The sequence below is a fragment of the Candoia aspera genome, chromosome 1, assembly GCF_035149785.1.
Source record: "Candoia aspera isolate rCanAsp1 chromosome 1, rCanAsp1.hap2, whole genome shotgun sequence".
NCBI lineage: Eukaryota > Metazoa > Chordata > Lepidosauria > Squamata > Boidae > Candoia > Candoia aspera.
The window spans coordinates 238,651,462-238,667,118 of record NC_086153.1 but is presented as its reverse complement, the minus strand read 5'-3'; the positions used below and the strand labels follow the sequence as shown (position 1 = coordinate 238,667,118).

At 38.5% G+C, this 15,657-nt stretch overlaps 2 protein-coding genes across 5 annotated transcripts in view; one reads left to right on the top strand and one right to left on the bottom strand.

Moving 5' to 3' along the window:
* The first annotated feature begins 2,071 nt into the window (after window positions 1-2,071).
* GATD1 (glutamine amidotransferase class 1 domain containing 1) lies at window positions 2,072-10,605 on the top strand. 4 transcript variants are annotated; one of them, XM_063289293.1, is made up of 8 exons: window positions 2,073-2,231; window positions 3,588-3,664; window positions 4,266-4,371; window positions 5,231-5,338; window positions 5,786-5,880; window positions 7,330-7,423; window positions 9,332-9,443; window positions 9,743-10,605. In XM_063289293.1, exons 1-8 carry the CDS (start codon window positions 2,174-2,176, stop codon window positions 9,750-9,752), a joined length of 660 nt encoding a protein of 219 aa, XP_063145363.1. In that variant the 5' UTR covers window positions 2,073-2,173; the 3' UTR covers window positions 9,753-10,605. The 4 variants fall into 4 exon arrangements, with proteins under 4 accessions (XP_063145366.1, XP_063145365.1, XP_063145363.1 ...); XM_063289294.1 differs by having other exon boundaries at window positions 2,074-2,231; window positions 9,746-10,605; XM_063289296.1 differs by lacking the exon at window positions 9,332-9,443 and having other exon boundaries at window positions 2,072-2,231; window positions 9,746-10,605.
* Window positions 10,555-15,657, bottom strand: part of TALDO1 (transaldolase 1) — a 24,641-nt gene continuing 19,538 nt past the window's right edge. The window contains exons 5-8 of the mRNA XM_063289292.1: window positions 14,503-14,678; window positions 14,139-14,336; window positions 13,525-13,670; window positions 10,555-12,621 (exon numbers count right to left, since the gene is read on the bottom strand). Of these exons, the coding sequence (XP_063145362.1) occupies window positions 12,589-12,621; window positions 13,525-13,670; window positions 14,139-14,336; window positions 14,503-14,678 (553 nt within the window). The 3' untranslated portion in view covers window positions 10,555-12,588. The remainder of the gene's footprint in view (window positions 12,622-13,524; window positions 13,671-14,138; window positions 14,337-14,502; window positions 14,679-15,657) is intronic.

Below are 15,657 nucleotides of genomic sequence, written 5' to 3'. Positions count from 1 at the left end.
CAGTTTCAGGAAAAAATAATCAAAACCTGTTGTTATACATAAATCTTTAAAGAGAATAAATGGGACAGCTGTATCTTAAGAGCAACTTAAGAAACAAAATACAAAGCAGCCCTCATTCAAAAATTGAAAGAAAAGAGTAGTTGTTCAACTTGCTAGGGGGTGACAGCTCAACAAGATTTGTTTTGATCTTGTAGAGATCATTTATAGAAATTATAGATTTATAGAAATAAATTTCATATTAGCTATTTCTGAGTTTCTGGTCTTAAAATTCCTGCATTCAAAAAACAGAAATGAGTCCTCTCCTGGTTCAGGACATTTTGCTACCAGCAATGCTGCCAATATATAACCACATTCCTGGCAGAGGGCAGTTGCTCTAAGAGTAGCAACTACAAGTGGAAGCATGTAGTCTGGAATAGATGCAGCGGCATACAGTATACAACGTTTGGTGTAGTGGTGAAGGTGCTGGGCTATAAAGCAGGAGATGGTGAGTTCTAGGCCTGCCTTAGGTGCAGAAGCCGGCTGGGTGACTTTGGGCTGGTCACTCTCTCAGCCCACCCCACCCCACAGTGTTGTGGGGAAAATGGGAGGCAGGAGGATTAGGTATGTTCGCCACCTTGAGCTGACCAAAAAAGAAGGATAATATAATAATAATAAATAATAGCAGCAGCAGCAGCAGCAGACTAGGCCAACCAAAATGGCTGCAAATGGGTGTCAGACCAGGCAAATTAATGTGACACCCCAAGTTATCTATTACAGAGGCATCCTATCTCTGTCATGACAGAAAAATACATCCATGATAAAACACTGCCATCTTCTTGTATCTCCCTCTACTCAATCAAAAAGCCAATGGTCCCACCTAGTATTCTCCTATTATCTGCTTAAATTATTGCAAAGTAATATAAACATTTAGGGATGGAGCTGCCCTTTCTCCCTTCACTTCAACTCATATTAAATATGGCATAATAGTTTCACGATTTTATAGAATCTTCCATTGGAGCAACACTCATAGTACAGAAAGGTAGAGCATGCTTTAGTTCTACATGAAGAATAAATTGTGGAACACACTATCATTATGGTTCACATGACTGTTGACCCTTTGTGTCTTTGGCGTTTCAAGACGGGTTTCTAATCTGGGTAGAAGAAATGTTTGTATTAACCCTAAGACCTTGGCTACAGTAGCTTTAATCTTCAGAGATTAGAGTCTGTTTTATATTCTGCCTTCCTCTCCCAGATTCAGTGTGACAGCATCTGTCAGTTCTTTATATAGCCTCGAGCATTGCAGGAATTTGGTAGAGTAAGTAACATACAATTTGAGAGACTGAGATTGCCCTAAAGAAGTTAAATAGTTGCAGCTACAAGACTCAATCCATTTCTCCTGTTAAAAGACAGTGCTTACTGTTATGGAGACAGGAAAGTGTGTACTTTTTTTTTCAAGAAGCAGGAGAAGCAGCAGCAGCAGCAGATGCTGAATGGAAAGTAGTGGAATTCCTAGCAATGCAAAGAACAGTGAAGATTCAACACCAAAAGACCCTTTTCAGTGTTCAGCTCACCAGTAAATAAATAAACATAATTTTTAAAGCTATAGTGGCCTTCTTCAAAGCAAGCTAAATTGGAAAAGGAAAAGCAAAAGCAAAAGCAAAAAGATAACATGCGCATTTTGCCTAAAGGGTCTTTGTACAAGAAACAGATCCCAGAAGGTACATGGCTACAATACTGGCGCCGGGTTAGAAAAACATCGCCTACGAACTTTGGTCTTCTGTTTCCTCCCACGCTCCGCGCGCCAAGCACCCACAGGAAAGCCAGCGGGAAGCAGTGTTGCCAGATGCCCAAAATTTTTATAGCCCAACACGCCCTTAAAAATAGCCCAAAATAGCAACCCGCCAGCACCAAAATTATCTCGCAACTGCTCTCTAAAACTAGCCCAATCGGGCGGGAAAACCGCCCAACTGGCAACACTGGCACAAAGGTGACCCGCCGCTCCTTCGCCCGGTTGCCCCCGGAGAGGGTGGCTGAGGGCGCTTGCGCAAGGCGAAGGCGGCACGGGAAGCAGGGCGGGCTGGTGGGCGGGCGGGCGGAAAGCGCGGCGGGGCTTCTCTTCCAAGCCGCGAAGCGCAGGCGGGGCCCTGCTCGCTTCCCTTTTCCCCGGGACGCTCCCGCTGCGGCCGCCGCCGGCATGTCGGAGAGGCTCAGCAAGCCGACGTGCCTCATTGTGGCCAGCGCCGCTGCTGCAGGTGAGGCCGGCTGCCCTGGGCCTCCCCGCCTCGGCTCTTCCTGGCAGGGGCGGTGGACCTGAACGCTGGGAGGGAAGACGAAGCGGGGGGTTGAGAGAATCGTCCCGAAAAAGGCGGGTATTGTCAGGGGCAGCAGCCTCCCGTCTGTATCGGCTTTCCGGGTAGGGGGTGTCTTTTCCAACCTTTGATATTCCGCGATGCGCCTGGCTGGCTAAGAGTCCCACGCAGCTGGACGCAGGAGATTGAAGAAGGCTGTACCCGGGGAACTTGATCGATAACTGCAGGGGAAGTCTATCTGGCTGCGTCGGAGTGATGGGTCTTTACGGCAAAAGATAAACTCTACTTCAAGTGGAGTTCAGTTTCTCTGTTTACATGGACAGTTTCGTATAATTTTCCTGGCAGCAGCATGGAAGTGGTTTGCCGTTGCTTTCTTCTGGGCTGGATGGCCTTCTCAATGTAGTCTACAGCCCTGAGATTTCTTGGTGGTCTCCCATCCAAGGGCCAACCGGGTCCAACCCTTTTCTTTTTCTTCTTTAATCTGCCAAGGACAACGAGGGCTGCATCTACTGTAGTTAGGTGTCTCTTGCATTTTATGTGTGCAGAATCATCATATGATAGTTGCCATACTATAATTTCTACATAGTATTAACATGTTTTTATGGTCACTTATAAATGTGTTAGGCTTCAACTCCCATAAGCCCTGGCCAGGGCTGCTTTCTGCCTGCAAGAACATAGACACTATAGTTAATATGCTGTTCACTGAGGCTTACTAGTGTTCCTGATTGAATCTTCTATTTTACTTCATTTATGTACAGTATTTCCTTCCACAACAACCCTGTGAGGTAGGTTGGCCTGAGAGAGAGTGACTGGTTCAAAATCACCTAGCAGCTTTCAAGGACAAAGGTGGATTTCAATCTAGGTCTCCCCGTGGTACTCCAACAGCTTCATCTCTTCACCACACTGCCTTTCAACACATCATGTGCTGTCTCTTTTTATATATATTCCTTCCCTCTTTTGTTACAAAACCTTCTAAAATAAATTTTCAATAATTCCCCTCTTACAGAATTATGAATTTGGGGTAGCTCACTGAAGTTGATTAGCCTTAGCAGGTTTTGCCTATCTTGTTTTTGTATGTTCAAGACAAACACGAACATTATTAAGTCTTTTGCTTTTTTATTTTGAGGAATGTGAAGGCTCCCATATTTGGGCTACAAAAAAAAACGTTTCCAATATGTCTCTGCTGCTATTTAGGTGACATCCAGATTTTATTCCTCAGATATGGCTGCCATACCAATATTATTATTTTTTCATTAACCAGCTCCCACTACATATAATGTGCTTGTATCTGTCTACCAGGTGTGTCAGCTGACTCTTTCTTCCACTCTTTTACATTGGCAAGCTCTGCTTTTAATCTACAAGTCGCTACTCCAGGGGTAAGTAGTTGTAAGTGTTCCACCTTAGTTTTATTAAGTAGATGGTGAAATAGATTCTTCCTCAGGCAAGATGATTAAAAAGAAGAAAATGGCTGTTCCAAGGAGCGATGGGCTTCAATAATGGTTTTAGAATGGAATGTGGTCAGAGGTTGTAGTGATCCAAACTAGGCAGCCACAGGTAACATTGACTTGCTTTTAGTGAGGTAGTGGAAAATAATTTTTATCCACGATTACTTTTGTAGATTTATTTTTTTATAGAGCCCTCTTCTTTTTCCATCTGCAATTTCCTAGTGAGTTCTCAGAATGCAGGAACAGGTAAATACATCGTTGTAATTGAAAGCAACAATTCTAGCTGTGCCCTTTGGAAAGAGTGCACTTGAGTTGTGAATAGACTGTATTTTCTCTGGTATGTCTTTGTGTGTATGGCCAGTATTTCTATTTTGGATCACATGAAAAGTGACATCTTCGGTACCAATAACGTGGTTTGTACAGTACTTCACAGAGACAGGCTGATATTTTTTCAAATAGTTTTTGTTTCGCTAAAAGTTTACCCCAAAGGCTTGTTATACATAGATGCATTAATTGGGCTTTGTTCTTCTAGGGAAAGCCAATTGATTTTGTTGGGGTTAATGAAGCAAACATGCGTTGGATCCAGGATTTCCGTATGAAATCCTACGCAAATCCGGCCAAGTTGGAATCAACTGATGGTGAGGTATTTTTTGACTTGTGATTCAGTGGGTCTTGCTTCATTACCTACACAGTAATGGTCTTTTCAGTACCTGGGTACAATTCTACCAGATTATAGCATTTTAAAATGAAGATAATTTAAATAGATAATTAAGTTGCCTTGAAGCTATTACTGTTCCATTTGCATTTTTAGGAGGAAAAGATATAGTTCGCTCTCAAAGCCTTGATTGTTCTTGTAGTTCAGACACGATAAAAACCATGGATTCCTACTTCCTCTTGGCATATTTTAGGAGTTTGCTTTCACCTTTATCTAACCAAACTTACTTAATAGTTTCTTTAAATTACTTTAATTGACAGCAAGTTAGGATCAAAAACTAATTTCAGATTCTGTCTTGTTCTCAGAGCAAGCAGAACAAACTCAAGACATTAGGCAGTAGTGATGGTGGGATGGATGGATGTAATAATTATTTTTTTTAAAGGATGGCTAATATGTGAGCAGACCTCCCTTTGCTTGTTTCCTCCCTGACTCCCAAATTTACCCCAAAGGGTGCTGAGCTTTTAGGGGCAAACGTGGGAGTAAATCAGTTCGTTCTATTAGCAGAAAGGCTGGGCAGATTGAATATACCTCTGCCATACATTTGTCTTCTCCCAGGCTTTGGGAAGACTGAGGGGGTTGCAAAAATTGTTACCAGACAAGCTTGTTATTCCACAGGCCCTTCATATATTGCTACTGAAAGCTAGTAGAGCAAACAGGGCAGTGGGAAATACTTTAAGGGAGCACTGTCCACCATTCCTTTGAGTCATCTCTGCCTGTCTGCCAAAGCAAATGAGCTGGTTTTGAAGTAATAGAACTGAGCTTTGCCTGTGCTTCCTGCTTAGGTGCAAGATACCATGCTTTGTTGATCCCTGACTGTCCTGGTGCTTTGACAGATCTAGCAAACAGTGGCTACTTAGCTAGAATATTGCAGCATTTCAGTTCGGAGAACAGTAGGTAAACTTCTTTGGTGTTTCATGTGCTATTGTGTACATCCTGATGTCGTAGATTAGGAAGCATGGAGCAAGAAGCGGTGATCAATGCATAAAATGTACATACCATAATACTTCTTCTATTTTGACTCTAGTCCTTAAAAATATGGATAACATGATACCAGACGCACAATCTGCTCAGTAATTGCTAGGAACGCACACTGCAAATAACTCATTTAAATATGCATTGCTTATTCTGTTCTCATCCATATTATGTCTCCCTCTGCTACCTTTTTGATCCCTTTCCCCATTGCATTTTTAAAAAAAAATTAAATAGGAAATAATAAATACTGCATTATACAGCATATGATAATATAGTATATTCTGTTTTTGAAAGGAAAACCCATTTCAAAGTAACGTTTTCATACACCCCTAAAGGTTTTTATATAACGTTGTTTCTCGTTATAGAGCCTATTTGTGCTATTGGAAATGGAGTTGCTGCCTTATGTTGTGCCACAAATGAAGACAAATCCTGGGTGTTTCAAGAGTACAGCTTAACAGGGGCAGGTGTTGTATGCTGAAGCAAGAGTGGATTTTTCACAATAGATAGCTCTTCTGAAAAGTTCCTGTAGAAACTTGTATGATGTGAAGTTGAATCTCCATGAATGAAACTTGATTCCTGATAACTTCACAGACTGGCCTACGTAGCTTACTTGGCAACAGTATGGAAGTGATTTGCCATTGTCTTATTTTTTTGTATTTATTTTTATAGCTTTTTAATGAATAACAAAAAAGAAAAAAAATACGATAATACTGATGGAGATACATCCATTGTGATAGAGTGGGAAAAAAGCATAAACATTGTTTTACAAAAAAGTGGAAGAAGTGCAATGAAAAATATAAAAAATTAAAAGAACAGTATAATAGGACAGTATAGCAATAACCCGTTACAATTCTATATATACTTCTCTAACAGACATATTATTCAAGGATGTATATAGTTTTAATAAATTTGTATGACTTCCATTTTTTTTAACCTACTGTAATTTGTATAAATAAGTCCCATATTTCATTTTATTTGTCCATACAAAGTCTGCATCTGTAGGCAATCCACTCATAAGTGGCAAGTGCAATCAAGTCCTCAATCCATTGAGTAAACGGGACCATCTTTCCAGTGTTGCAGTATCAGCCTTTTAGCCATAGTAAGGGCACGGAGAATCAATTTACCTTGTCCAGTTGTAAAGTTTCATGTATTAGGTATAGAATTCAAAAGGATATTATCCTCTGAAAATTTTAGCTTTTGCTGGCCATTGTCTTATTTTTGATGTTTTTCAATGTCCTGGTCTAGCCTATAATCCTGGGATTTACTAGTGGTCTCCAATCCAAATGCTAAACTGGCCTGATCCTGCTATGTTTTTGGAGATGGATCAAGATTGGCCAGGTGCTGCTAGATAACTGGGTAATGTGATGTAGCTTATTTTTGTTTTTCACATGTGGCTGAATTTCTCAGATTACAGTTTCATCATATAGTTGCTTTAAAAAAAAACTTCAAAATCCTGCTTTATGTCCAAGAGGTTCCCAAAGTACTTTAGTAAAATAATCCCAAGAAAATCACTTTCAGCGAATATAAACAAAATTACAGCCATGATGAAACTGAATTAGTAATTCAACTGTCAGATGAATAAAATTATACCCTTTTTTTTTTTTAAAGAAATTTGTGGTCTAGAGCAGTGTTTCTCAACAATGCTGGCTAGGGAATTATGGGAGTTGAAGTCCATACATCTTCAAGCTGCCACGGTTGAGAAACACTGGTCTAGAGGCTGCATAGTTTGCAACAGTAATGCGTTTAATTCTGTATGTCGTAAGAAGTGATCCTGACTATATGGTTAGGAATTGCCTTGTTGACTTACATGGAAGTTTATTTTTGTAACCAAAATGTGAGTATCTTCCTGCAGAGGTTTCACTATATCACAATATAAAAATAGTATCTTTAATCATTTTGTTTCTTCCAGCCTTCTGTCTATGAACTAGTAAGACTTCCTGGTTTTGCTAGTTTGCCCATTATTGTTGAAGACTTTTCAAAAGATTCTGGAGCTACCTTTAGTGGTATGTCATTTTAATATTTTCTGCTGCCATGGATTTTTATTAATAATTGATAGAATCAATATTTATGTAGGAACACAAAATAATTTTGCAATTATAACTCATTAAAATGTGTCACATGGTAATAATTTATAGGAGTTCAAAGCAGCCTTTCTCAACTTTTGATCCTGGAGGAGCCCTTGAAATATTTTTCAGGCCTCCGGGAACCCCTGCAGATTCAGGCTCAAACAGAGCCCAGAAGTTACAAAATTATTCTATTTGTTTCATGGTAGGCCTGCATATATGCATTAACAGTGTTCTTAAACTGAAAATAAAGAATGAAACTCACCTCTTTAATGTGAAGTTGCCCGCATTTGAAGTAATTCTTTAAATAAATCGTGATCTCCCAGGGAACCCCTAGTGACCTCTCATGGAGCCCTAGGGTTCCGTGGAACCCTGGTTGAGAAACCCTGGTTTAAAGTATTGATGACTAGGGTTTCTTTTTGCACATCTTGTGATGTTAAGAATGCAGTACAGTGAGACAACGGTGGTTTTCTTAAGCCTGTTGAAGTTACTTCTTTGCCCTGGACCCACCTGATTAATAGCATCAAACTTGCAGCACTGTAGAGGTCATAGCAAGGAATAGTTAGACCCCACTCCTGCCCCCCCCCATTGAAAAGCATTAAGAGATGTATTGTTTCTAAATTAGCAAACTAAACTCTACTTTATTCTTGTTTGTGGGACCGATCTCAAACAGTGCTGTTGCTGACTAATTAATAGCAAATTGTGCAACAAAGCTGTCTTGGCAGCCTGAATAGCAGCACTAACATCAACTGAGGCCTGTGCAGGGGGTTAAGTTAGCAGAGCCGGTTTGCTTTCCTGGTGACTGGAACTTGATAGAGTGGCAGCATGTCTGCAGTGAGATCTGCATAGTGGCGGTGGTTTTTACTGGCATTGGAGCTGGGTATGGGATTAATGGCTCCTGCGCGCACAGCCACTCCTGGACTGTTACCATTCACTGGGCTTATGGCACCTCCCCTCTATCTGAGGTAACCTGTGAGAGTGAGGCAGCAAGGCCATCATGGATATGGCAAAGTTAGGGCCAGGACCCACTGTCCCTGCCATAGCCACAGCTGCTCCTTGCTATAGCTTGAGAAGCATGATTTTACAACAGGGTGGGCAGGACAAGGTGTCATCCCAGCCAGAGTTGGGACATGCCCCCACCGCCATGGCTGCATCTCCACCTTCCTATAGCTTTAGAGCAGTGTTTTTCAAACTTGGCCACTTTAAGATGTGTGGACTTCAACTCCCAGAATTCCCCAGCCAGCATGACCAAGTTTGAAAAACACTTGCTTTAGAATGAAAAGTGTGGTTTCATGCCTCACTGAGGGGCCCTGTCCTAGCACAGATCTGTATTTCATTTTCTTATCAGCATAAAAATTACCAAGGTAATACTCTATTCCATCCGGTACTGTGTGAGGTACAACCCATACAAAATAAGATGGAGAGCTGCATGATCCTGGTTTAGATAATACTCTGGTGAAATGGACTGCAATGAGTGATGGTCGTTCTCCATATCCTTCTTTACCTGCAAGAGGAGGAGATGAAACCCAACCACGATATTGACTTTTCCTTTTCCATATGAGAAAGGAGGGCACCCAAGCACGGGACTTACCCTGGCTCAACCTTGACCTTCTAAATCAAGGTTTGAGCCAGGGTTGTTAAAGAGGAATCCCTACATCTTACCAATGCAGGATTCAATTGTGAATTTCACACACTAAAGGAAAATAAGCAAGCAAGACAAAACTATTAGAGAAAGCACTCTCTTAAATTATTAATTTTAAAAAATAGCTCAAGTTTTTCTGAGGTTTTAGAAAAATGACCTAAGCTACAAGTGTGAATTAAGATGTGAATATATTTTTCCCAATACAGCCAGCAAGGCAGATGCAGTTCATGTAGTGCTTGACAGGCACCTTGTCACTGGACAAAATGAAAATTCTACTGTTACAGCTGTGCAGAACCTTATTTTTCTCTGCAGTGGCAGGTGAGAAAAGGCAGGTGAAATTTAGTAATATACAGAATGTTGGCCTTTGCAAATGGATCGCTGTATTACTGGGTGTTACTATAACAGCTGTGGTGTTTTGTGCCAGTGTTCCCCCCCCCTTCTGAAATTGTTCAATTTGGGGTTGTTGGTAGAATAAGGAGAAAATGTATATTGTTTAGTTGTTGGTGGGAGTATTCTCAAGCATTTTATTCCTAAATCTATCATATGAAAATCACTCTTTAGCTGTAGATGCAAACTTTTGCTTACTGTAATCTAACTCAGTGCAATGTTTCTTTCAGCAGAAAATGACTGAAACATCCCTGTGAATGAGCAGAATAAATGAACATGGAAGTGTTCTTTGACTTGTGAAAATATGTAATCTTTCATTTATCAACCAATAGAAAAGAACACAGCTGATTTCTGAAGATGGTATTTTGTAACTCATGAACAAGCAAGCTGATTTAAAAAACAATATTCTTCTTAATTCAAATAGTAAAGCCTGATATCAGATGTAACAATATCCATAGATGCTCACTGTGTGCATGAGTCTAAAAATAATGTATTTTCTCCTACCTTCATAAACTAAGGGGAAATTGATTTGAAAACTTTCAGTCACAATTTCCTGTATTTCTGAACTTCGTCAACTGTAGTCTGTGTAAACTATTGCTTCTTAGCTAAGTTTTCCATTGTGCCTGACTGGGCAAAACCAATGTAAGATTTGCGCTAAGCCTGTGTGATGTTGTAATCTTGTAAGTCAACGCCAAATCTGTTAGCTCCATGTTACCATTTCAGATAATTGTGAATTAGGTTTCAAGCTATACGACTTAAATATATCATTGTGAAGGTTACAGTGAGTGATATTACTAGTAACAAGTTGTGAACTTCAAAAAAAGGAACAATTGACACTAAAAATATTTAATTTTACAATAGGATAGGTTAATTGTATTTAATGGGGATGGTTAGTGTCTTCCATGTGATCATTTGTTGCAGCATGACAATTGTGGTTCATTTATTTTGCCTACTATAGAAGAAAGTTACTCGATTGACTAAATTTTACTTCGGTTTTTATTTGCGTGTGTCATCTAACACATTAGGATAGTGATTAGCCATATTCATGCATGTAATTATTCAATTTTATTCTTAAAATAAATAATTGACAATACGAAGGCTTCATACTATCATATTAATTATATTCAAGTTGTGGATCTTATTTACTAATGATAGAAATGGCACCCTACTTGCAGAGGTTACGTACAGTACAATTTTGACTCAAGACTGAAGCAGTACTTGAGATTCTTTTGTTAACTACAGTTTGGGAATCAAGGGCTGGATTCATGTAACAGGCTAAATAACAAACCAGCCAACCTCTGTAGCCTAGTGCAAATCTATCCCATATGGCTACCTTATGGTTCAGTGTATTGTGTAGACTCAGACAATTTGGTTGGGTAACGCACACAATATCATAGAGTAGTTTTACTACAGCACAGGAACCAGAGGAAGAATGCTTTCCGTTACAGTTAAAAATGTTTTTTTTAAAGCAAACTATCTCCTCCAGTGCACTTGCATGCAACACCAAAAGAAAGCAACTTTTCCAAAATTACAAAACCTAAAAAAGTATTGCAATAATATTTGTGCTCTGCTTTTTAAAATTCCACTAAAATAGCAAGGCAGGAATGATTTGCATTTTGTAGAAACTGTTTCATTGTTGCCAAGTGGGCAGCTCGTGGGGGGAAAAAACAAGTTAGAAAGAGAAGATTGCTGATGTCTTGGTCCCAAGCTGCTATCAGTTAGACTTTAAAACTACTACAAAACATCCTTGCATAAAAGAATATTATCAGTTAATAAAACAGCAGTATAAAAATATATGGACTTAATCTATACTCAGATTATGATGGGAAAATAGAAGTGCTTAATGAAATACATGAATTCTTTCTTGACTCATGCTAGCATTAGATACCACCAGTGTACTCTTAAACCGAAACTGACAAACTGGGACTCCCTCGATCCCCAGTGTTTCCCTTAGAATGGAAGTTCTGTATTATATCTGACAGGGTTCAATCCAAGGAGATACAGTGTACTATTAATGGTCATTTGGAAAGGACTTTGACACTGACTGAAACTTACATTTAAAATGAGGGAGTTAGTGAAGATGTTCAATGCAGCTGCAACATTGTTCTGTTATTGAGAAAAGGCAGTATCAGTTTAAAGTTTAGGCATGTGGGAAAACAGCAGACAGGAGCATGACCCAGGCCAAAATATCACTAGGCACCAAAATCCCACTTACAGATCTGGAGATCATAAATCAGAGACAAAATTACTCGAGGGGTAGAGTTGATCAATCAATACTTGACTGCATTATAATTTAGATTTATATCCCATCTTGAGATGGGATATAAATATAAATTATAATGCAGTCTCCTTCCCTGGCTGCTGTTGCCACTGTGCCCCCCTCAAGTAGAGTAATTTTATTTGTCTCTGGTTTCATTCTGTGAGATAGGCTGGGCTGAGAGTAACGGGCCCAGAATCACCAGTGAGCTCCTGAGGCTGAAGGTGGACTTGAATATGGGTCTCCCTAATTCTAGTCTAACATAACTTCCATTCTAAGGAAAATACTGAGGATTGAGGGAGTCCCAGTTTGTACATAATGCTTCTTCCTCCTATTTTTTCCACAACCCTGTGAGATATAATTAACTCTACATTACAAGAATAGTACGGAGGTGTCCCATAATTCTAAGAATTGAATGTTTATAAAACACATTTGCTATAATCTTACAGTAATTTTGTTTGTAGAAACAGTACGTACATGCCCTTCAAATGGAGGACTTGCCTCAGTAAAGTTCAACAAATCCGTATAAATAGTACATTTTATTCTTTTGGAATGCACCCATACATCAGAATGTTTTATTATTAGTACCTTGAAGAAAAAAGCTAGTCAATTGGTCCTCTATGCATCTGCAATATAGTGAAGAATAAAAATATTGGTGATACAGAATTGTAATAATACAATCCTGATATATAAAAGCGCAGCAGACACGGAGAATCTTTTCTCTGCAAATTCATATAGAAATCTGTGAATACAGAAAATCTTTTCATGTGCAGCATGTAAATCTTTACATCTATATAACATCCATGAAGTTTGGCATGTCTACTTTCCATTTGCAGTACCAAACATTCGTTCCTAAGAAGAAGGGAGAAAAAAACATGTAAGTTACTTGGTAAACTGGTTGAAAAGATAGTATAAGAAATCATTGCCATTTAATCTGGAATGAGAGATTGGCAAAATAGAAAACTTCTGCCAGACTCAAGTCCTATAAGATTTCATTCATTAAGGGACCAAGGTACTAAGGACAACGCAGAAGAACGTGCAATAGCACCTAAGGCCAGAAAATGCTGGCAAGTGATCCACAGTTTAGCATATATCAATTTTGAATTCATATACCTGCAATCTCTTTAAATTTCAAGTTGGAAGGTTATAAATAGGAAAGTTATTAATACTGGGAAAGGAGAAACAAGTTTCATTTTGATTTCCTGTTCAAATAGTCAAGAGAATAGCATTTACAATATTTAAAAAATAATTAAATATTGAAAATCCGTATCCTAGCTTTGAATGTTGCATGTTAACATCTACTGGTCCAACCCTAATGTAAAGCTTTTGAAAAATATCCAATTTGTAAACTTCATTATTTTAAAGATACTTAAATTTAGAAAGTTTACTGTATCAGATATTTCAGATTTATAAAAGAAAAGCACAATAGTATAAGCTAGAATCTGCCATCCATGGATTTACAGTGTTTTTTTAAAAGCACATTTAATTCTAGATGGAGAATGAATAAAATTCATAATATATGGATAATGGGATCAATAGCCTTGTTATAAAGTAATGTACTTCTAATTTAATTTCTTTACCCATAATTTGCTATTAGATTGATTTTATACTTGGTATTTAACATTGATATCATGTATGATTGAAAGCATGCAACAAAAGATACAAATAATACTTATATTTGCAGTACTTCTGAACATGTACCATGTGAAGGAACTTTGGAAATACATTTAATAAGATAAGAAACCTTGATTTTACCTTTATCATGACCTCCAGTTTAACTGCATCAGCAGCAAACTTTCTGATTCCATCAGACAGTTTCTCCACAGCCATTTGGTCTTCATTATGAAGCCAACGGAATGCCTTTTCATCCAGATGGATCTTCTCCAGGTCAGATGCTTGGGCTGCATTGAAGATGATAGGAGTACCAAATTACAGAAGTAGGCAATGGTATTACTTAGGATATTAACTGTACAGCTATCACAGAAAATGCTGTATCTCAACATCTTACAGAAACCATTCAGCTAAGAAACACTGAACTTTCATGTGTGTATTAGTATTATCCTTTCAGTCCCATGGCAGAAATATTATAGATTCCTGAATGGTAAATATAAAAAAGTGCTGATATAACACTTTGTGACTTTTTTGCTCAAAAGGTAAACTTACTTATTGAGCACTGAAAGAGGATTAATAGTTACATATCAAGTTACAGCCCTGTATTTAAATACCTGTATTTAACAGGTATTTAAGTAAAATTAAATCCTTACACATTGAGAGGATGTGGTGAAATATCACTATTAAACTGTTTTTTTACTGAGCAGTGTTTGTCTAAGGCCATCACACTCCAAATGTTAACAAGACAGAAAACCTACCATCTTTGACACTCAGCTTTGGTGTTAGTTTGCTGTTATCTTTATTGAGCTCTCCCAGAAGTTTAGGTGAAATGGTGAGAAAGTCACAGCCAGTCAATGCTTTGATTTCTCCAGTGTTTCGAAAAGAAGCTCCCATTACAATAGTTTTATAGCCAAACTTTTTGTAATAATGGTAGATTTTAGTGACACTCTTTACTCCTAAAAGAGAATATAAGGTAACTATTTAAAGCAATTACTGCAACTTTACTCAGGTGTGAAGAAACACTCAGAACTCGACCCTTTTGAATGGCTTATTTTCAAATACAAAACATTTCAGTTTGATTCAATTGTAATCTTAAATTCTTAGCCACATTTATACAATTACCTGGGTCCTCTGATGGCTCATAGGTTTTTTTGTCTGTATTTGCAACATACCAATCCAGAATACGCCCAACAAAAGGAGAAATGAGGGTGACCCCTGCTTCTGCACAGGCAACTGCCTGAGCAAAGGAAAACAGCAAGGTCATATTACAATGAATTCCATGTTGCTCTTCAAGAATCCTGCAAGATAAAACAGCAGAATTACTTTTCCTATCAGTATCACTTCTGTTAAGGCTATTATATAATTTTATTAAAAACATACAATTTTCAATAGAAAAGAATATCTGGAGCTCAGGGTTGAACTGTGGAGTCCTTGGTGCTCTGAGCTTGGTTGTTTTCTTGCAGACATTTCATTACCTGATTAGGTAACATCTTCAGTGCTAGTGAGTGTGGGGTTTGCTCCCTGTTTATATATAGTGGCACTGTATATAACCAGGGAACAAACCCCACACTCACTAGCACTGATGTTACCTAGTCGGGTAGTGAAATGTCTGCAAGCAAACAACCAAGCTCAGAGAGCACCAAGGACTCCACATATATAATTTTGTTTTAAACTATTTTTAAAAAGAAATAATGTATCCTGAATGAGTCAGGACATTTTATTCTTTATGTGACTACCTCTCTTACTAAAAAGTATTCCATGAAAGCTTTGACTGATGAAACGTGATGGGGATCAATATCTTTGGGCTCATCTAATGATGATCACAGTATATGGAAGATTGTAACTCAGACTGTAATCTGATCCAGGGGGGAATGAATGAATGTGATCTAGTGGGGGAAGTTATTCTGTTAAATAACATGAACAGATGAATGGGAACAATATAAAAAGTACATGAAAATTGGGTCATTCAGCGACCCAGGAACTAATTAGAATGATTGTTTGGTGAGTATCTGCTTAGAAAAACATCTCCTTGTTTTGAACACATTGCTTAAGCTTATTCATTCATTCATGTGTTCAAATGGCGAAGGAAGAAATTTAAATTTGAAATCATGATTGATTTGTTTATTTATGAGGAAAGATTGAGAGAATCAGTGAAGGATACAAAGGTGGTAAGAGATTCTGAATGTTAGACAAATGCTAGACAAAATCTTTTTGGGTAATGTCAAAAGTGAATCTTGAGAAAATGGGCATGAGAGAAAAGGAAAGAAGGGGAAGAAA